The sequence below is a fragment of the Aquarana catesbeiana genome, linkage group LG06 (assembly GCF_042186555.1).
Source record: "Aquarana catesbeiana isolate 2022-GZ linkage group LG06, ASM4218655v1, whole genome shotgun sequence".
Lineage (NCBI taxonomy): Eukaryota > Metazoa > Chordata > Amphibia > Anura > Ranidae > Aquarana > Aquarana catesbeiana.
The window spans coordinates 416,107,578-416,129,696 of NC_133329.1; the positions used below are offsets into that span (position 1 = coordinate 416,107,578).

At 47.2% G+C, this 22,119-nt stretch overlaps 2 protein-coding genes across 2 annotated transcripts in view; one reads left to right on the forward strand and one right to left on the reverse strand.

Moving 5' to 3' along the window:
- The first annotated feature begins 418 nt into the window (after window positions 1-418).
- The window catches only part of CEP70 (centrosomal protein 70), a 280,741-nt gene continuing 259,040 nt past the window's right edge, over window positions 419-22,119 (forward strand). Inside the window, exon 1 of the mRNA XM_073634557.1 lies at window positions 419-537. The gene's annotated coding sequence lies outside the window, so the exon portion shown is untranslated. The remainder of the gene's footprint in view (window positions 538-22,119) is intronic.
- Window positions 5,514-22,119, reverse strand: part of LOC141147328 (protein mono-ADP-ribosyltransferase PARP9-like) — a 127,042-nt gene continuing 110,436 nt past the window's right edge. The window contains exons 6-9 of the mRNA XM_073634549.1: window positions 16,587-17,147; window positions 10,270-10,412; window positions 7,313-7,472; window positions 5,514-6,017 (exon numbers count right to left, since the gene is read on the reverse strand). Of these exons, the coding sequence (XP_073490650.1) occupies window positions 5,686-6,017; window positions 7,313-7,472; window positions 10,270-10,412; window positions 16,587-17,147 (1,196 nt within the window). The 3' untranslated portion in view covers window positions 5,514-5,685. The remainder of the gene's footprint in view (window positions 6,018-7,312; window positions 7,473-10,269; window positions 10,413-16,586; window positions 17,148-22,119) is intronic.

Sequence of the window (22,119 nt, forward strand, 5' to 3'; positions counted from 1 at the left end):
TCTATGGGGGGTGCTGGAGAGGGAATTCCAGTTCTTGTCTATGGGGGGTGCTGGAGAGGGAATTCCAGTTCTTGTCTATGGGGGGCGCTGGAGAGGGAATTCCAGTTCTTGTCTATGGGGGGCGCTGCAGAGGGAATTCAAGTTCTTGTCTATGGGGGGCGCTGGAGAGGGAATTCCAGTTCTTCCTTTTGATTGCTGAGCTCTTCTTGTCCGGGATAGGGACTCTTACGTCTTCCCTTCTTCTTGTCCAGGATAGGGACTCTTACGTCTTCCCTTCTTCTTGTCCAGGATAGGGACTCTTACGTCTTCCCTTCTTCTTGTCCAGGATAGGGACTCTTACGTCTTCCCTTCTTCTTGTCCAGGATAGGGACTCTTACGTCTTCCCTTCTTCTTGTCCAGGATAGGGACTCTTACGTCTTCCCTTCTTCTTGTCACAGGAAGAATACCTCAGCTCCTTGTTAAGTGAATATCAAGAGAAAGATGAAGTGGAGCAACAAAGAGCGCTGTGTGCCAAAGCCTGCCGAAGATCCTCCAAGGGTAAGTACTAGCAGATAACAGCCCCTGCTTCACCACAGCCACACACTTTATTTTCTATCAAAGCTGCTGCTAGAATGGAAATCACCTTGCCATAAGTGTGGACCCCCGAGCAGAGGAAATATTTTGGCACTTACTGGGCATGGACACGTCGTGGCCTCCCCTTTCCAACCCTCTAACCACCCTATTGGTCTGTGTAGCTTCCTGTCATACATGTACTGCATTATGACCACTAGATGGAGCTGAGGATCATCCTTATTTTCTTATTCCTGCTGGGGGGATGTCAGTGTCAGGATGGGGTGTGTCGGTGTAATATTCCTGGGGGATGTCAGTGTCAGGATGGGGGGTGTCGGTGTAATATTCCTGGGGGTGTCAGTGTCAGGATGGGGGGGTGTCGGTGTAATATTCCTGGGGTGTGTCGGTGTAATATTCCTGGGGGGTGTCAGTGTCAGGATGAGGGGGTGTCGGTGTAATATTCCTGGGGGATGTCAGTGTCAGGATGGGGGGTGTCGGTGTAATATTCCTGGGGGGATGTCAGTGTCAGGATGGGGGGGTGTCGGTGTAATATTCCTGGGGGGGTGTCAGGATGGGGGGGTGTCGGTGTAATATTCCTGGGGAGATGTCAGTGTCAGGATGGGGGGTGTCGGTGTAATATTCCTGGGGGGATGTCAGTGTCAGGATGGGGGGTGTCGGTGTAATATTCCTGCTGGGGGGATGTCAGTGTCAGGATGGGGGGTGTCGGTGTAATATTCCTGGGGAGATGTCAGTGTCAGGATGGGGGGTGTCGGTGTAATATTCCTGGGGGGATGTCAGTGTCAGGATGGGGTGTGTCGGTGTAATATTCCTGGGGGGATGTCAGTGTCAGGATGGGGGGTGTCGGTGTAATATTCCTGGGGGATGTCAGTGTCAGGATGGGGGGTGTCGGTGTAATATTCCTGGGGGGATGTCAGTGTCAGGATGGGGGGTGTCGGTGTAATATTCCTGCTGGGGTGATGTCAGTGTCAGGATGGGGGGTGTCGGTGTAATATTCCTGGGGGGATGTCAGTGTCAGGATGGGGGGTGTCGGTGTAATATTCCTGGGGGGATGTCAGGATGGGGGGTGTCGGTGTAATATTCCTGGGGGGTGTCAGGATGGGGGGTGTCGGTGTAATATTCCTGGGGGATGTCAGTGTCAGGATGGGGGGTGTCGGTGTAATATTCCTGGGGGGTGTCGGTGTAATATTCCTGGGGGGTGTCAGTGTCAGGATGGGGGGGTGTCGGTGTAATATTCCTGGGGGATGTCAGTGTCAGGATGGGGGGTGTCGGTGTAATATTCCTGGGGGGGTGTCAGTGTCAGGATGAGGGGGTGTCGGTGTAATATTCCTGGGGGATGTCAGTGTCAGGACGGGGGGTGTCGGTGTAATATTCCTGGGGGGATGTCAGGATGGGGGGTGTCGGTGTAATATTCCTGGGGGGTGTCAGGATGGGGGGTGTCGGTGTAATATTCCTGGGGGATGTCAGTGTCAGGATGGGGGGTGTTGGTGTATTATTCCTGGGGGGATGTCAGTGTCAGGATGGGGGGTGTCGGTGTAATATTCCTGGGGGGATGTCAGGATGGGGGGTGTCGGTGTAATATTCCTGGGGGGATGTCAGTGTCAGGATGGGGGGTGTCGGTGTAATATTCCTGGGGGGTGTCAGTGTCAGGATGGGGGGTGTAGGTGTAATATTCCTGCTGGGGGGATGTCAGTGTCAGGATGGGGGGTGTCGGTGTAATATTCCTGGGGGGACGACAGTGTCAGGATGGGGGGTGTCTGTGTAATATTCCTGGGGGGATGTCAGTGTCAGGATGGGGGGTGTCGGTGTAATATTCCTGGGGGGACGACAGTGTCAGGATGGGGGGTGTCTGTGTAATATTCCTGGGGGGATGTCAGTGTCAGGATGGGGGGTGTCGGTGTAATATTCCTGGGGGGTGTCAGTGTCAGGATGGGGGGGTGTCGGTGTAATATTCCTGGGGGGATGTCAGTGTCAGGATGAGGGGTGTCGGTGTAATATTCCTGGGGGGGGTGTCAGTGTCAGGACGGGGGGTGTCGGTGTAATATTCCTGGGGGATGTCAGTGTCAGGATGGGGGGGTGTCGGTGTAATATTCCTGGGGGGGTGTCAGTGTCAGGACGGGGGGTGTCGGTGTAATATTCCTGGGGGGATGTCAGTGTCAGGATGGGGGGTGTCGGTGTAATATTCCTGGGGGGATGTCAGGATGGGGGGTGTCGGTGTAATATTCCTAGGGGGTGTCAGTGTCAGGATGGGGGGTGTCGGTGTAATATTCCTGGGGGGATGTCAGTGTCAGGATGGGGGGTGTCGGTGTAATATTCCTGGGGGGGGTGTCAGTGTCAGGACGGGGGGTGTCGGTGTAATATTCCTGGGGGGATGTCAGTGTCAGGATGGGGGGGTGTCGGTGTAATATTCCTGGGGGGACGACAGTGTCAGGATGGGGGGTGTCGGTGTAATATTCCTGGGGGGGGTGTCAGTGTCAGGACGGGGGGTGTCGGTGTAATATTCCTGGGGGGATGTCAGTGTGAGGATGGGGGGTGTCTGTGTAATATTCCTGGGGGGATGTCAGTGTCAGGATGGGGGGTGTCGGTGTAATATTCCTGGGGGGTGTCAGTGTCAGGATGGGGGGGTGTCGGTGTAATATTCCTGGGGGGATGTCAGTGTCAGGATGAGGGGTGTCGGTGTAATATTCCTGGGGGGGGTGTCAGTGTCAGGACGGGGGGTGTCGGTGTAATATTCCTGGGGGGATGTCAGTGTCAGGATGGGGGGGTGTCGGTGTAATATTCCTGGGGGGGTGTCAGTGTCAGGACGGGGGGTGTCGGTGTAATATTCCTGGGGGGATGTCAGTGTCAGGATGGGGGGTGTCGGTGTAATATTCCTGGGGGGATGTCAGGATGGGGGGTGTCGGTGTAATATTCCTAGGGGGTGTCAGTGTCAGGATGGGGGGTGTCGGTGTAATATTCCTGGGGGGACGACAGTGTCAGGATGGGGGGTGTCGGTGTAATATTCCTGGGGGGGTGTCAGTGTCAGGATGGGGGGGTGTCGGTGTAATATTCCTGGGGGGACGACAGTGTCAGGATGGGGGGTGTCGGTGTAATATTCCTGGGGGGGGTGTCAGTGTCAGGACGGGGGGTGTCGGTGTAATATTCCTGGGGGGATGTCAGTGTCAGGATGGGGGGTGTCGGTGTAATATTCCTGGGGGGATGTCAGGATGGGGGGTGTCGGTGTAATATTCCTAGGGGGTGTCAGTGTCAGGATGGGGGGTGTCGGTGTAATATTCCTGGGGGGGTGTCAGTGTCAGGATGGGGGGGTGTCGGTGTAATATTCCTGGGGGGACGACAGTGTCAGGATGGGGGGTGTCGGTGTAATATTCCTGGGGGGACGACAGTGTCAGGATGGGGGGTGTCGGTGTAATATTCCTGGGGGGGGTGTCAGTGTCAGGACGGGGGGTGTCGGTGTAATATTCCTGGGGGGATGTCAGTGTCAGGATGGGGGGTGTCGGTGTAATATTCCTGGGGGGGTGTCAGTGTCAGGATGGGGGGTGTCGGTGTAATATTCCTGCTGGGAGGGTGTCGGTGTAATATTTATGTTGGGGGGGTATGGGTGTAATATTCCTGATGGGGGGAGTATGGGTGTAATATTCCTGATGGGGGAGTATGGGTGTAATATTCATGTTGGGGGGGTATAGGTGTATTATTCATGTTGGGGGGATGTTTGTGCAGGAAGTTCTTGTCGTATGATGGACACGGCAAGGATTTGGTCACACCTAGGTGTTCTGGAGTCCCGAATCGGTGCAAAACGCAGCACACGCCTGCGATCCCTTTAGAGGGGAAAGGAAGGGTGAGAGACCCCCTAGTCGACCTCCCAGGGAATGCCCAGCTGCTCCAACCTGCCGAAACAGGTGGAGCCGTACTTACCCCTCCTGCCGGGACTGCTGGACGCATTCCACTACAGACCTATCACCCAAGCGGTACGGGGATAGCTGCAGGCCACGGCACCCCGTGACACAGACAGCAGTAGCCTGGTCATATGTGTGCCCCGGAGCATATCGCTCACCGCCCCCCCTGGATCAGCATGGGGCATGTCGTGGCCGACCCAGCGCATAGCTATGGTCTGCTCACGCTCGATGGCCAGACTGGGGGGACTCCAAGGATATATATTATCCAGCTTGTCGCCCAGTCCAGCAGTTGATTGTAGATCACAGGATGAAAAAAAAAAATGAAAAAATCCCGGGATGGTGGTCCACATGGGAGCCAGGTCCGACTTCTACACTAGGCAGAAAAAAACTGAGCTGCTGGCTGCAGTGTGAGGGGTTGTAGCCGATAGGACCGCCCCCTTGGGCGGTGCTGTGCAAGTGTTTGCTGTTCTAAAGTTTTTAACACTTTCTGCCTAGTCCTCTCCTGAAAGGAGGCATATAACCCTAAGGTCAAGAAGAGCTGCTGTGTCCGTCAATAAACGATAGAGAAATTGGATTTTTGTTCTTACTAAAAAATTCTTCTTCTTTTTTTTTTTTTTTTTACATTTCATTGGGGGACACGGGTTCCTCCCTTGTTGTATTTTTTTTTCCTTTTGGTATTGCTTTGCTACATAACTGAGGCAAGATGGTTGTGGATGTTACCTTGTTCTGCTGGCCAACAGCTTTTTTTGTTGCCAATGTCTATTTCTCCATTAGGTGGCATTATAACCCAACAGTCTAAGAATTAATATGTCCCTCAAGGGACTTCAAGAAAGCGATTTTTTTTGTTGGTGGGTACAGAAGTCCTATTCTTTATTTTTTAAAAAGGAAATTTTTATTAGTTTTTTTATAAAAAACAGATGAACATATAAAGATTATATCACATATATCCACTTATTTTCAGTGTAACTTCTTTTAAATGAAGAAAAATATAGCAGAAAATGTTAAAGCACCCATTTCACCTACATTTATAATCACCGCCCCCCCCCCCCCCCCCGTACAACTGTTCTTAACATCAATACTCATCCATGTCACTGGGCAGTTGTAGGTAAAATAAGAGCATTAAAGTGGACCTGTCATTAGTGCTCGGTAGATGTACCCATTTTAGGGGAGGCCTCCCAAGTGTTAGTGACAATACTGGGGCTGATTCTGCTACTTTCACTATGTATTAGATGCGGGTAGAACCTGATCCTTGCTGCCTGCAGGTGAACAGATACAGCGGATTTGCTTGAAAGCTGTCAGGTATGACATAGAGAGTAGGTGACAGTCCGACATTTACCAAACTATCACACAAATCCAGAATGTTGTCAGGTTTGGATTGGAGAAGTGCAGTTTTAGAAACGAGAACTGGGAGGTCTCTTTTGCCTTGAACAGGATTCTCAATCAGAACTTCAGCCTGGAAGATATAGATGAGGCCACTTTCCTCTTTCGGGGTCTGGAAAACTTCTAGAGCCCTCCTAGGAGTGTCTGTGAAGTAAATCCCCGGGCCGTACCTTGGATCTGAAGAAAAGAGAAGGATATGTAGAGCACAATTATCAGAAGGTGTACAGGAGGTGACAGATCAGAGACCTTTCCTGGAATATGGATAGTCCTATATGTTGATTCAGATGTCAGTGGGGTGTCCCTGTACCCAATCTTCAGGTTATGGTTGTGCTTATAAATGTACACCCCTCTGGCAGAATTTGTAAGATGTGGACCATTTATTAAAGAAAACATCAGACCAAAAACATTTATTTTATTTTTAATGTTCAAGTGGTTGTAAACCCTCCATATCCCCAGTGAAGTGACTGGCTTCAGGTAATACACAGAGATGAAATAAATCCTCCTACATAAGTTGTACCCGATTATCTGCTGTAGTCTCTTCTCTAGAAAACAAGTGTATAGGTGCTGCAACCTTCCCTCACAAATGAATTGTATGTATTCTCTTCTCTACAGCTGTTCAAAGTCCAGAATTTTTTACAGCTTGTCTGAGCTTTCAGAAAAAAGGGGGTGAAGAGCTGAAGTCACATTCTGCAGAGCTCAGTGAGAGCTTTTTGGAGGGAAGGGAGACACCCCTCTGCACACAGGGGCAGAGCTGAGGCTGTCAATCACAGGCTGTGTGCTGAAGATCCCCCCCCCCCCCGCTGTCACCTTTTATCTCTTGTGTCAGGAAAACTTGTCAGAAGTGACTCATGCAGAGGAAGGAGGCAGCAGACAGAAATGACACTTAGTGCTCTGGACTGAGACAAGTACACACTATAGAGGGATATGCTTGGTTTATAGTTCATGTCTGAGGTTTATAACCACTTTAAACAAGCTATAGCAATAAAGAAAATAATAACCCGGTCCTGCTTAACAGTGTGCACGTCTTTAGTTCTTAATATCATGTATTGCACCTTTCAGCATCAGTGAGGTCTCCCAGTCTTTAGTGATAGTTGTGAATGAGGCCCTTTGTTTTCCCATGTGGTGAGCTCCTCCATCAATTTGATTTTGTTAGCCTCCGAGGACCAAAGGCCATTTGGTGGGGGGGGGGGGCTTGTTTCTGATACAGTGGAATGCATAACTGCCGCATTCATTCAATGCATTCATAGAAAGTGTTTATCATTTTATTGTCAATGGTGTTTGTTCTACAAGTTTCCAGACTTCTCTGGGTGCTATTTGGAATATTGTATATTGTAAGAAAGCTGTTTTGTGTTACTGGTGCAGCAAAAATGGGTGACATTTAATAAATTCTACCAGAGGAGAGTAAACTTATGAGGACAATTTTATATACAGCAGATCACCCTCCACATACATGTAATGATCCCGACACTCACCTTTAGGATTGCTGAAAACCCTCTGAAATCCAACATCACAGACGAGCCGTGTGAACTGTCTGGGGACCACCTGATATAACAGGCCGGTTTTCTTGGGTAGTTTTGCCCCCTTCTTGTACTGCAAGATTTCTGACAGGTATCTGTTTTGTATCTTCTCCATCTGGAAAAAGATGTAGAGTATAAATAAAAGTAAAAAAAAAAAAAAAATGTGTATTTGTGTATATATATACACACACACACACACACACACACACACACACACACACACACACACACACACACACACACACTATATTCCCAAAAGTATTGGGACGCCTGCCTTTACACACACATGAACATTAATGACCTCCCAGTCTTAGTCCGGAGGGTTCAATATTGAGTTGGCTCCGCCCTTTGCAGATATAACAGCTTCAACTCTTCTGGGAAGGCCGTCCACAAGGTTTAGGAGGGTGTCTATGGGAATGTCTGACCATTCTTCCAGAGGAGCATTTGTGAGGTCAGGCACTGATGTTGGACGAGAAGGCCTGGCTTGCAGTGTAACTCCTCTCAAAGGTGTTCTATTGGGTTGAGATCAGGACTCTGTGCAGGCCAGCCAAGTTCCTTTACCCCAAACTCGCTCATCCCTGTCTTTCTGGACCTTGCTTTGTGCACTGGTGGGCAGTCATGTTGGAACAGGAAGGGGCCGTCCCCAAACTCCTCCCACAAAGTTGGGAGCATGAAATTTTCCAAAATGTCTTGGTATGCTGACGCCTTAAGAGTTCCCTTCACTGGAACTAAGGGGCCAACCCCTGAAAAACACCCCCCATACCATAATCCCCCCTCCCCCCACACCATAATCCCCCCCACCATAATCCACTCATAATTATAATCCCCCCTCCACCAAATGATTTTGACCAAAGCAAGGTCCATAAAGACATGGATGAGCGAGTCTGAGGTGGAGGAACTTCACTGGCCTGCACAGAGTGTGGGCCAACTCAATATTGAGCTCTCACGCAGAAGCGAACGCATATGTGAGTAGCGCCCACATATGAAAACGGTGTTCAAACCACACATTGAGGTATTGCCGCGATCAGTAGAGTGAGAGCAATAATTCTAGCACTAGACCTCCTCTGTAACTCAAAACTGGTAACCTGTAGAATTTTTTAAACGTCGCCTATGGAGATTTTTAAGGGTAAAATTTTGTTGCCATTCCACGAGCGGGGGGCAATTTTGAACCGTGACATGTTGGGTATAAATTTACTCGCCGTAACATTATCATTCACAATATAAAAAAAATTGGGCTAACTTTACAGTTATGTTTTATTTAATTCAAAAAAGTGTATTTTTTTCCAAAAAAGTGCCCTTGTAAGACTGCTGCGCAAATACGATGCAACATAAAGTAATGCAACAACGCCATTTTATTCTCTAGGGTGTTAGAAAAAAAATACATATATATATATATTATGTTTGGGGATTCTAAGTCATTTTCTAGCAAAAAAAAAAAAAAAAGATTTTACTTGTAAACACCGAGTCTTCTTCTTGAGGCACTCCTTTGCTGCCTTTAGTAAATAAGCCCCTAAGTGTTCTAAAAGTTTAGAGGTAAATGGCAGCAATGAGATGGGTCTTATGATGTTCAGGTTGGGGGGGGGTCCAGGGAGGTCTTTTTATGTATGGGGGTGATCAGTGAATGCTTTGGAGGTGAAGGTGCCAGTAGAGAGGGAGAGACTGAAGATGTGAGTGAGGGAGCATAGGATAGAAGAAGAGGGAGATCGTAGTAGTTCTAAAGAGGAAAGTAATGAATGTAGTTTTGCACAGGGAATGTTAAAGTGATTGTAAACGATCACCTTGTAAAACAACCCATTCAGTGAAAGGCAAAACTTCTGTCTATAGATATAAAAAGAAAAATGGAAATCACATTTCCCTCACTTTTCTTAACTGCATAAGAGCTGAGGGGGAGGAGAAGCAGCAGCACACTGAGCTTCCCAGTGAATAGCTGTGCAGTGGGGGCATGTGACGACAAGTCTGATCATCGGAGGAGAGCTTACTTAGTTTCTAGTATGGCTAGAGAACTGACCACGCTGTGCTCTCCTGCTTGGTGTGGTCAGTTTTTAATAGGGAATCAGAGGGACGGGCGGGATCACCAGGGATTTCACACAAAGTAAGCAATACAAAAACAACAGGAAACTCTCTCATGGGTACAGCAAGCACATATCAGGAATATGAAGTGTTGGGGTAACTAACGCTTTAAGTGGGGAAGATATAGCAGGTAAAATAAGTATAGAACACGTCACCATTTTTCTAGCTAAATCTATTGGTAAAAGGTGATATTGACATGAAATGTTCCCCACATGTCAGTAACAATCCATCCAATCGCTGTAGATGTGAGGGGAAGATCTGAAATGAGGGGAAGCTCTGCTGATTTTATCATCCAATCATATACAAGCTAAAATGCTGTTTTTTATTTTCCTTGCATGTCCCCCTTGGATCTACAGCGACTTTACTTCCAAGTGCAAAGTGGATTTTCCTTTAGTAAATAACCCCCAATATCTGTGTTCTACATATATATGTTTTTTACATGACAAAGAATTACCAGAGCACTATGGGTTATCTATGGAGAAGTAGTTCTCTCCTTTTAGGCTTTGTCTTATTGACACCTCCAGAATCCGATGTCCAATAAAGGAGGAGTCTCTGTTCTGATTTGTTAATCTCTGTAAGGACATTTTAGCTTTAGCTATTTCGTTAGGTTAATAACTGGCTTAAAGTGGTTTAGTAAACAGAAGAAAACATGAAAATCACCACCTGCTGATGTGATATAAGAATATAAAATGCTAATGTATAAAATGTCACATTTGCCTAATTAAAATGGGATTGGGGGGGGGGATTAAATTTTTTTGTTGTAAAAATGTAGATATTGTGTATAATACCTCCTACAGAACTGGATGGCTACTAACCAAATTGCTATTTCCAAATTTCTTTACCTTGACCAGTGTAAGTTTGTCTTTTCTAAATTTATTAGCGTAGTCCTGGAATTCCTGAACGTTAGAATCAACTGGAACAACCTGCGAGAGCCAATCAGCAGAACGGCGCCTCTTCTGGACATCCTTGGAACTGTTACATAAAGCTACAGAAAGAAAAACATTACCAAAGTCCAGGTTTATACCATTCATAGATGTCATAGGCTGAGATGCATACATAAAGGCGAAACCCAGTCCCTAATCACATGGATTTCTACACAGAACAGATGACACACTGTCCACCTCTCTCAATGAGACATTGGACTGTCCCCACCCCCACACACATCTAGTAAGACCTTATCCTTATGAATAACCCAAATTTACCCCCAAACCTCCCTATGCACCTCTAGATCAATGTTTCTCAACTCCAGTCCTCAAGGAAGACCAACAGGTCGTGTTTTCAGGATTTCCATTATTTTGCACAGGTGATTTGATCCGTTTCACTGCCTTAGTAATTACCACATCCATTTCATCTGAGGAAAATCCTGAAAACATGACCTGTTGGGGCGCCTTGAGAACTGGAGTTGAGAGCAACTGCTCTAGATCACCTCAGAATCATTTTTCTTTACCCCGTTCCTGTAGCGTAGTGGTTCTCAACCTGGGGGTCGGATGGCGATTTGCCAGGGGTCCCCAAATCCTGGGCTGTTCCTGAAGCCCGCACCGCTCTCCTAGCCTTTTTGCGACCGCCCAGCAGGGCTGTTCCTGGAGCCCGCGGCCACCCACTCAGCCTCTTCGCAGCCGCCCATTCAGTTCACGGAATGGCTGGGGGGCAGAGACTAGAGGTCAGCTGACTGGTGAGGAAAGTGAAGTGGGGCTGGAGGAGACCCCATCTCCTGATTTTGGCATAGGTGTCATTGCTACGAGACCCCACAAAGTCGGAGACACAGTGAGTAACAATACCTGTGATTAGAGCTGCCATTAAAAGTCCTCACTACAGTTCTCGGACCAGCACTCCTACTGATTCCACCCACACCAAGAAGGAATAACAATAGAGAATACACAGAAGGGAGAGGAAAAGAGGGAGAGGAACAAAGAGAAAGGGAGAGAAAGAATAAGAGAAAGAACAAGAAAGACAGCTAGATAGAGGGATGGGAAAAAAAAAAAAAAAACAAGAAATTATGATAGAGAGGGTTAAAAGGGAAAGAAAGGACAACAAAGAGAAAGACCGGTACATCCTAAAATGTACCATGAGGGGCTTTAATACTGTACGAGTGGAAGGGACTCAGGGAGCACTAAATGTCCATGGGTTAGGGGCGCAAATTACTTGTCTTGGGTGCTGACAACCCACGCTACGAAAATAATTTTACTGTTAGGGGTCCCCACAACTTGGGGAATTTTATCAAGGGGTCACAGTACTAGAAAGGTTGAGAACCACTGCTGTAGCAAGAAGCCATTTTATTATTTCCTGTGACATCATCACCAGGCTTGTACAATTCTTACAAGGGCAGCTGCTGGAATCAGAAGGATGTCGTAGGATAGTTCCTTTTGAGTTAAGCACCCCCTACCCCAGAACTACATCTTCCAAGAGCCCTTCTCCTATGCTCAGTGAGATTACTGATATGGGAGTGGGGGGGGGGGGGGGGGAGTGGTTATGGAAATGGGAAGGATTATTAAGATGAGAGGGGGAGGTGCTGAAAATATGAACAAGGAGAGGTTCTGTAGTCCAGCAGGGGGAAAATGACACCACTGCTTGACATTTCAGTGCAGCATTGGCAGTGTTGTCAGCCAAACAGGACGTTAGGAGCTCACTGGATTTCTGGCAGAGCAACAGGTATATTTTCATACTTACAGTATTCTTTGGAGACAAAACATAGGGAAATGTGCATGTACTGCAGGGATGTACTGAATAGATTTGTTTTGTTATTATGCCTACACATACACTTCCACCGTTAACTGAAATTGGGATCTGCCTGCTGTCTCTGTATGTGTGTGTCTCTCTGGTATGTGGCCTTCTCTATCTGCTGCCCTGTGCGAACAACCATGACATTATTTGTTGCTCTGGACTGTCTTACCTAAGTTTTATGTGTTGATCTTGTCTTGGCCTCTTGCTATTCTGACTTTTGATGCAAAAAGTTCACTTTGATTGCTAGGTACTCTTATAGTCACTCATGATTAATTAACGAACTTCAACCCCACCCTTATAACAGTATATATTTGAGCATCCTTAAGGGGTGAGCACATTGCTGGGGGGAGCACATTGCATGGGGCTTCTATCCTTAAGGCTTCTTTCTCTAAGTGATTCTTTCTACAAGTGATATGCACTTCATTCTCTGCACTTCAGCGATTGCACGAAGCAAACAAATACAGCAATCTGCACTGGAAAGCAGCTAACAGACTGCAGGTGACCCGTCTCTCTATTAAGCTCTCCTTCCCCTCTGTAACATGCACTCTCTACCACTGCTTCTGACACTCCTGTCCTCTCTCCTCAAACTCTCTTACCTTCACCCCCCCTCTCCACCCGCCTGCTTATACATATCACCCTGCCTTCTGTCTTCCCCCTACTACTGCTCCTACCAACTCTCGCTCATTCTACATCCATATACTGATAAAACCTCCAGTACTCTGAGACATGACCCTTCACATAAATCACAGTCCCACATTACCTCCCTCATCCTCCTGCTTCTCCTAATCTCTGGTGACATATCCCCAAACCCTGGGCCACCATCATCTGTCTTTGCCCAACGCTCCCATTCCCCTACACCCTCTGGCAGGAGCCGCAACCCACAGAACTTGGTCTCTATTCCTCTTTCCAAAACCAGCCCCCCCTTTTCCTGTGCCCTGTGGAACGCACGTTCTGTCTGCAACAAACTCACCGCCCTCCACGACCTCTTTATCACAAATTCCTTTAACCTACTTGCCATTACTGAAACCTGGCTTTATGAATCAGATACTGCTTCTCCTGCTTCCCTCTCCCATGGGGGCCTTCTCTGGACTCACTCCCCCAGACCAAGTGGACGGAAGGGAGATGGAGTGGGAATCCTTCTAGCCCCATGCAGCACCTATCAGGTACTTCACCCACCTCCCTCTCTGACACTCTCCTCTTTTGAGGCACATTGCATTCGTCTTTTCTCTCCCATTTCTCTAAGAATTGCTGTCATCTACCGGCCCCCTGGACCAGTATCAGCCTTTCTTGATGACTTCTCTGCCTGGCTACCCTACTTTCTCTCCTGAAATCCCCACAATTATTCTTGGGGACTTCAACATCCCTGTCAACACTAACACTACTATTACTTCTAAACTTCTCAGTCTCACCTCATCGCTTGACCTGAAGCAATGGATACAGGCTCCTACTCACTCCAATGGCAACACCCTTGACCTTGCCTTCTCCTATCTGTGCACTCCGTGCAACCTTTCCAACAATCCACTCCCACTCTCTGATCACCACCTTATTACTTTTGCTCTCTCCTTGTCTTCCACCTCTTCTCCCTCCAACCGCCAAACAATTACACGTAGAAACCTTCGCCACCTCAACTCTTCTCTTCTCTACTCTGCTACTGATCACCTCTATGACAAAATCTCACCTCTGTCCTGCCCCAACCTAGCTACTTTCATCTACAACAGCTCACTGTCTTCCTCCCTAGACAAGCTTGCCCCCCTCACTACACGCAGAATTAGGCCCCGACTGCTACAACCCTGGCAAACAGATGACACCAGAAGTCTCAGAAAACATAGCCGCGCTCTTGAGCGCCTGTGGCATAAGACTAAGACCCAGGACGACTTCACACAATATAAATCTGCCCTCCTAAAATACTACTCCTGCCTTCACACTGCCAAACAGACCTACTTTATCACACTCATCAACACCTTCTCATCCAGTCCATGTCAACTCTTCTCTACCTTCAACACTCTACTCTGTCCTCCACTGCCTCCACCCACCAACTCACTCACTGCCCAGGAGATTGCCAATCACTTCAAAACTAAGATTGATACAATTCATGAGGAGATCGCCAATGCGCAAAAACCTCCCCCATGCAACACCCCATGTCCACAGATACAATCATTACTTCCCTCATTCAACCCTGCTACTACTACTGAGGTTGCTAAACTTTTATCTAGCACTCATCTAACCACTTGCCCCCTGGATCCTGTTCCCTCGCAAATGCTACGCTCACCCTCTGACTCAATTCTACGCTCTCTAACTCACATTTTCAACCTCTCCCTCTCTTGTGGCATCTTCCCAAACTCTCTAAAACATGCGCTAGTCACCCCCATACTAAAAAAGCCCTCACTGGATCCCACCAGCCTCAACAACTTACGTCCCATCTCCTTACTCTCCTTCTCCTCCAAACTTCTTGAAAGACTGGTCTACAACCGACTAAGCGACCATCTGACAATGAATAAACTTCTTGATCCCCTTCAGTCTGGTTTTCGCCCTCAACACTCCACGGAAACTGCTCTCCTTAAACTCTCAAATGACCTACTAATGGCTAAAGCCAATGGACACTATTCTGTACTACTTCTCCTGGATCTCTCTGCTGCCTTTGACACAGTGGACCACCCCCTCCTCCTCAAAAAACTCCACTCCTTTGGTCTCCGTGACTGCACTCTTCGCTGGTTCTCATCCTACCTATCCCACCGCTCCTTCAGTGTCACTTACAACTCTACTTCCTCCTCTCCTCTTCCTTTTTCCGTTGGGGTCCCCCAAGGTTCTGTTCTCGGACCTCTCCTCTTCTCAATCTACACCACCTCCTTGGGTCAGTTGATTGCCTCCCACGGCTTTAAATATCATCTCTACGCTGATGACACCCAAATCTATCTCTCCACCCCCCAGCTCTCTCCATCTGTCTCCTCACGCATTACCAACTTACTAGCAGACATATCAGCCCGGATGTCACATCACTTTCTCAAACTCAACCTATCCAAAACCGAGCTCATGATATTTCCTCCCTCAGGTGCCACTTCCCCTGATCTCCCTGTCAAGATCAACGGCTCAACTATCAACCCGTCTCCCCACGCCAAGGTCCTAGGTGTAATCCTGGACTCTGAACTAACCTTTCGACCCCACATTCTATCACTATCCAAAGCTTGCCGCCTCTGTCTTCGCAACATCTCCAAGATACGCCCCTTCCTAACCAATGACACCACAAAGCTTCTAATCCACTCCTTGGTCATCTCCCGCCTTGACTACTGCAACTCCCTCCTCATTGGTTTACCTCTAAATAGGCTCCTCCCCACTTCAGTCCATCATGAACGCTGCTGCCAGACTCATCCACCTCACAAACCACTCAGCGTCTGCTATACCCCTCTGCCAATCCCTCCATTGGCTGCCACTCAGTCACCGAATTAAATTCAAGATATTAATTATAACTTACAAAGCCATCCACAACCTGGCCCCCAGCTACATCTCTAACCTAGTCACAAAATACCAACCTAATCGTTCTCTTCGCTCCTCCCAAGACCTCCTGCTCTCAAACTCCCTTGTCACCTCATCCCATGCTCGCCTTCAGGACTTCTCCAGAGCCTCCCCCATCCTCTGGAATGCTCTACCCCAATCCGTCCGATTTTCTCCTACTTTATCCACTTTCAGACGATCCCTGAAAACTCATCTCTTCAAAGAAGCCTACCTGGCCCCCACCTAACAACTGTACATTTATCTTCTCAATCAGCACATCACCCACAGTTATTACCTCTTGTATCTCTTGACCTTCCCTCTTAGATTGTAAGCTCTAAGGAGCAGGGCCCTCTGATTCCTACTGTATCAAATTGTATTGTATTTGTACTGTCTACCCTCAAGTTGTAAAGTGCTACGTAAACTGTTGGCGCTATATAAATACTGTATAATAATAATATAATAATACACTTTAATTCCTTCTACCCATGGACAAAGAAAGAAAGTTCTCTGAAGGATGCTGATCACATCTGATGCTCAGAGGCCTTCTCTGCTCTCCTCCTATGAATACAAGAGTGTGCCAACCATCACACCGCTCCAATCTGATGCACTATGTGGAGTCAGCCTGGACTGAGATGTTCTTGGCTTCCTAGGAGGAGATAATGATGATTCAACCATCCAGGATGATTGTCGTCACATAGCAATTTCCTAAATTGTGCCATTTCTGCCAATCACAGTTAGTGGAATACGCACCATATTTGGCTGTTCTGATGTATCTGTTGGGACACCACAGCAGACCCGAGTATATGTTGAAGTCTCACTGTCCATCATTCTAGGTGAGACCTCTACCTAGCCATGGCCCTCAGCTTGGAGAACACATCTAGATGAGGGATTAGCAGACAACACTACGATCCTCCCTGTATGATCTACTAAAACATATTGCTGTACTTACTCTGCCTCTGCAGCTGAAACGCTCCGCCCTTCCCCTCCGCCATGAGGCTCTTCATAAAGATCTTATGATGGGGCTCTGAATTCAGCGTGAGGTCACTTTGGGTGGAAAAGGCTCTCTCTATCTCTCGGTTGGCTTTGGCTGGATATTTTCGGGCTCCACTCTCATTTTCATAGAACCAAGCCACAGCTGCCTTCACCAGCTCCTCCTCCAGCGTCACAGCGTGCTTCTCCTGAACATCTAAGAGAAGAAGTTCTGCCTGTATGACTCCTCTGATCTTTTCCTGCGGGGGACCATCAATCTCTAGAAGAGACTTCCCACTACTCAGCTTCTCCTCAATGAAGACATCTGGGAAATCGGGAGATGAGAGGAAATCGTGTTCCTCTTGTCGAAACAGAAGGACGAGGTTATTTTGTATGGAGACGGGGTGAGTGTGGAGAACGTTCTTCAGCCAGGCCTCGGCCTCCTCAGCATCCTCATCACTTGCTGCATTAATAATCAAACATGGAATATCTGAATCACGTGAATTAGAAGAAGATGTGTCACTGATATCAGGTCTGGGATCTGTAAGAGGAAAACAGCAACAATGTAACTGCCACTGAGACTCAACTATATAAAAAACTGATCATAAGAAACTTTATATTGTCAACAGCAACCAATCAGGTTTCAACTGTAATCAATGCAGACCAGCACTAAGAATGAAACAGGGTTTGTGATTGGTTGCTATAGTTCCTGTCTAAACTACCACACATACATACATATATATACTATATATATATATATATATATATATATATATATATATATATATATATATATATATATATATATATATATATGTAGCTCTGGTAGATTTGTGATCTACCATCTGATAGGTAAATTTAGTAACTTGTTCGTTAGGAAGGTTAGATTTGCCTCTGTTCCAGCTTGGCTGACGTTGTGAGTGTTTCCATACTGAGCCGTGGGTGTCGCTGTTACCACTGGATGGTGTTGGAAAGGCAACGTGTTGAAGCGTATGAGTGCTCTTCTGTCCCGGAGACAACTCGGTGGAGGTGGTCCTCCGGATTGCATTCTGGGAGAGGGTATTTATGGGACAGACGCCATATTTTAGGGTCGTTTTACAGCCACCCGCTGGCCCTCCTGGCCGACAGGTAATCATTAGAGAGCTACCTCGTGGTCCTCCGTTCCGGAGGCCTGAGCCGCTGCGACGCGTGGGTGGGCCCAGAGGCTTGTCTGGGGCCTACCACAGCAGCCGAGGAACGGTCCTGAGCTGTCTATCCAGAGTGAAGAAGCTGGACAACCGAGGAGATCCCAGGGGAGGACCCGTCATGGAAGGATCATGCAGAGTGCTGGTCTGGAGAGGGGCCTGGTGACTCGGTTGGAGGACGTATGCTGAAGTAATCTTACTGCATAGTACTGCAGGTTGGCTTAGAGGTCCAAGTACTGTGTCTGACATTCGCCGCAATACCAATACATCCTGTGGCAGAGGATCGTACGGGTTTTGTTCCAATCAAGTCTGTGGCAGAGACTTTTTTCGTGCTGCGTACTGGCTGCTAGGCAAGTGAGAGAAACCTATCCAGGCGAGCAAAGATTGAATCCCACAAGGGGAGCGCATTCTACTATTCAACTCTAAAGGACATTTGTCAAGAATCCTACAGAAAGGTATTTGAGTTTCCCCTGCAGTTTCCCTCCTGCCTCTTTCCTGCTACTTTCTTCATTATTTGTTCAATAAAGCATTGAAAACGTACTCAAGTGTTGGTGCTTATATCGTCCGGAGGTAAACTCAACGGAACCCTAGACCCTGTGACGGTGAAACAGAGGGAAGGAAAATGAAGGTAACAAGCCCGCTTAAATCAGCAGCTCCACCGAGAATTATTGCTACATGTGGGGGCACGTCCGGGATTTGTTGACTGTCAATTCTCGCAACCCAGAGAAGTGTTTCACCGGGAGAGCTGGACTTTGTCAAAATTTTACAAGAAGAGAAGGGGTTAAAGCTGCAGGACTTTATTTCTGAGTCCGTAGGTGGCAGGCGCCAGTAAAAGCCCAGGAGCTACGTGATCAGAAGAACAAGTGGGAGGAGCCTACCCTACTTGCTACCGCGTGGGACGCGTGTGTGTGTTTGGCGCCAGAGAAAAAAAGAGAAGCCTCGTGATCATGCTGAGAAGATCAGAGTGTGGCTATGTCTTTTCCGGCGATGCAGCCAATTATGGGACCGAGAATGTTTCCTACAAGCACAGTGTTGAATACTGTGCTGACCAGAACCCTGCTCACAGATACTGGTGTTCGTTTGAAGCCGCAGGGGAGGTTTGTCCTGTATACCTCAGGAGATATTGAGGGACTGGGCATTATCTGCCATCGATGTGAAGGACTGGCCGTGCATCTTCGTCCATTTGGCCGATGTCCGAAATGTGGAGAGTACTTGTTTGTGGTGGAGCAACCTACCATGTCGCCCCATGCTTATCGGATGGATTGGGCAACAGGTATCGTCACAGTAGAAGGTGCTATCGCTACGGAGAGAGAGCAACAGGCCGCCACTTCGCCTGTTGTTACTGAGAATGTTCCGGAGAGAGACACTGCTGTTGCCGTCTCATCAGGAGCCATTGCTTTGATTTCTGCGTCCACTACACCTATCCCTGTTGTACCTGTCCAGAGGAAGGTGGGATATGTGAAGGCTTCCCGAGGCCGTGGTCGAGGCCTACCTCAGAGGTTACCTGAACCGGAGCTACCAGAGTCCACGTCAGGAACAGGTAAGCCACTGTTGGGGAATGTGTCCAGGACTGTAAATAAATATCTGCCAGCAGAAGAGTTGGGAGATTCGGAAATAGAATCCATGTCGGATGTTTCCGGTGATGATGGCCTATTTGAGACTATGTCACAAGAGCTGCTATTGTCACAAGGTGAAGATATTGCCTCTGCTATGACTTTCCCTGAATGGACAGCCCTGAGTTCTGGGAAGACGTCACCCTGTGTGGAGCCGCACAGTACTGTTACTGAGACTTTATCGAAAGTTACTAGTTCACTACAGACACCGGCTGGGTCTATGGTGAGCAAATCATTGGATTCCTGTGTGCCTCCTGGTATAGGAAAAAAACAGACCTTTACCCAAACTTACACGTTTTTTTTGTTTTCAAAAGATTTTATTAAAGAAAAAGGAAGAGTTCACATACATTGAAAATGAGAATATTCAATACCTTCAGGGTAAAATATATGTCATGAGGATACAAGTACAGAGTGATCTGTCACAATAAGGACCATTTATTAAACTTGATATTCTCCTGAATTACACAAAGTACCAAAAGGAGAAATTATACCCTAAAAGGTTGGGTGTGTAATAATTATAAAACTAAAAAAAAAAGAATAAAGAAAAATCAAACTAGAAACAACAATTTTGGTCAGGAGCACTCAATCTTGAAGCCTTAGTAAGAACCATGGATTCCATTTGGCATTATATGCAGGAATAGAGTCATGTAAGGTGTGGAATATTTTCTCGGATATCATCATACAATCAATTCATGAAATAATTTGTGCGAATGGGACAGCAGCGGACTTCCAGTGAAGAGCTGTGCACCAGATCATAGCTATACAGATTGAGTGAATTAACCTCAAGAGAGGTTTTGGTATTTCAGGGATGTCTTGAAAGAAAATGCAGTGAAGGTGAGTGAGACTGATGGGGTGACCCACCAGTCTATCCACCAGTTTCAAGACTTCTTTCCAGGTAGGTTGAAGTTTTTCACAGTCCCAGAAAATGTGCATGTATGAACCCAAAAGTGTGCACCCCCTGAAACATCTAGGAGAAGTTTGTGGGTATATTTTGTGGATACAGGATGGGGTATAGTACCATCTTGTCGTGAGTTTTATAGCTGTCTCCCTAATGGCTAGGGATTTGGTGCATTTGCGTATATTTAACCAACCTCTTTCCCAGTCTATAGCATCCTGATCTAGGTTTAGTTCTTGATCCCATTGAGACCTGTATTTCAGGGACGGGACATCTTCGGCTGTTTCCAAAAGTTTATAGATCTGTGAGATAAGGCCCCGCTGACGGGGGGCCTCACGGCACAGATCCTCATATAGGGTCGTGTCCACCACTGAAGGGGTGGGGTAATGTTGTTGAAAAAAGTGACGTATCTGAAGGAAACGATAGAATTCCCTGTCTGGAATATTGAATCGGGCATTTAATTACGAAAATGTGGTGAATTTGGAGTTAACCAGGAAATCGCCCAAAGTGATTAGATTGTGTTGTGTCCATTCTTGAAATGACTCCGGGTGGTAGTAAGCTGGAGGGAATCTAGGGTCACCGAGAAAGGAAGCTCCCTGAGGGGACTGAGTAGAGAGGTTGAATCTATATTTATATGAGTTCCAAAGTTTTAACCCCAGGGACACAACCATATTTTTAGAGGAAATATCTGGGAGGGAGGGGATAGAGGACCACATTATCCCAGGGAGAAATAGGGGAGAAATAGAGTCTTGTTCAAATTTGACCCACGGGACCTTGGAATTTCGAATGTTCCATTGGGCTTGTTGAGCATATCTGCTGGCTAGGTAGTAAAGCCAAATTCGAGGGACCCCCAATCCCCCACTTTTAGCAGAACGGTAAAGGGTGTCCCTAGCAAATCTGGAGGGTTTGTCTTGCCAAATAAATTTATTAAGTTGTGCTTGAAGGGTTATTAGATAGGATTTGGAAACTCTAATTGGGAGGGATCTAAAAAGATAGAGTAACCTGGGGAGGATCACCATTTTGAGGGCTGTAATTCTACCCATGTATGAGATGTGAAGCTGGGACCACATTTTCAGAGTTCTTTTCAGTTTGGAGATCATAGGAGGGTAGTTAAATTCAAAAAGTTTGCTGAACTCTCCCGTCAGACAGATGCCCAGATAAGATAGGTGGGTATCTGCCCACATAAAATGAAAGGTGTCTTTAAGATGTTGGAGTTCCGGTGGAGAAAATCCCACCGGTAGGGCCACCGATTTTGTGACATTGATCTTGAGACCAGAGACTCCAGCAAAATTTGACAGGGTCTGTAGAAGATTAGGGAGGGAGATGAGGGGATTGGTTAAGAACATGAGGACATCGTCCGCGTACATGCAAAATTTGTATGTAGAGGCACCTTTGGTATACCCTGAGATATCTTGGTTGATGAGTATGGCGATGGCTAGGGGTTCCAGGGCAAGGGCGAAAATCAGGGGGGAAAGTGGACACCCCTGTCTAGTGCCCCGACCTACTGGAAAAAATTCAGAGTAACAGCCCGGGATCTTAATGTGAGTTTTGGGATTAATGTAGAGGGCATGGAACCCATGTAAGAATTCGTTGCAGAAGCCCATACGTTGCAGGATGGAAAGGTAGTTCCAGGAGACGCTATCAAACGCCTTATGTATGTCAAGGCTGAGCATGAAGAGTCTCCTGGAGGTCTGATTTGCATCCTGAATTATGTTGGAAGCTAACCTGATGTTATCAGTTATAAATCTGTGGGGTACGTTTGCAGGGAATGTTAAACAAGCGTGTGGCTGCGAAGTATGGTTTGGAGTTCCCATATGTCCC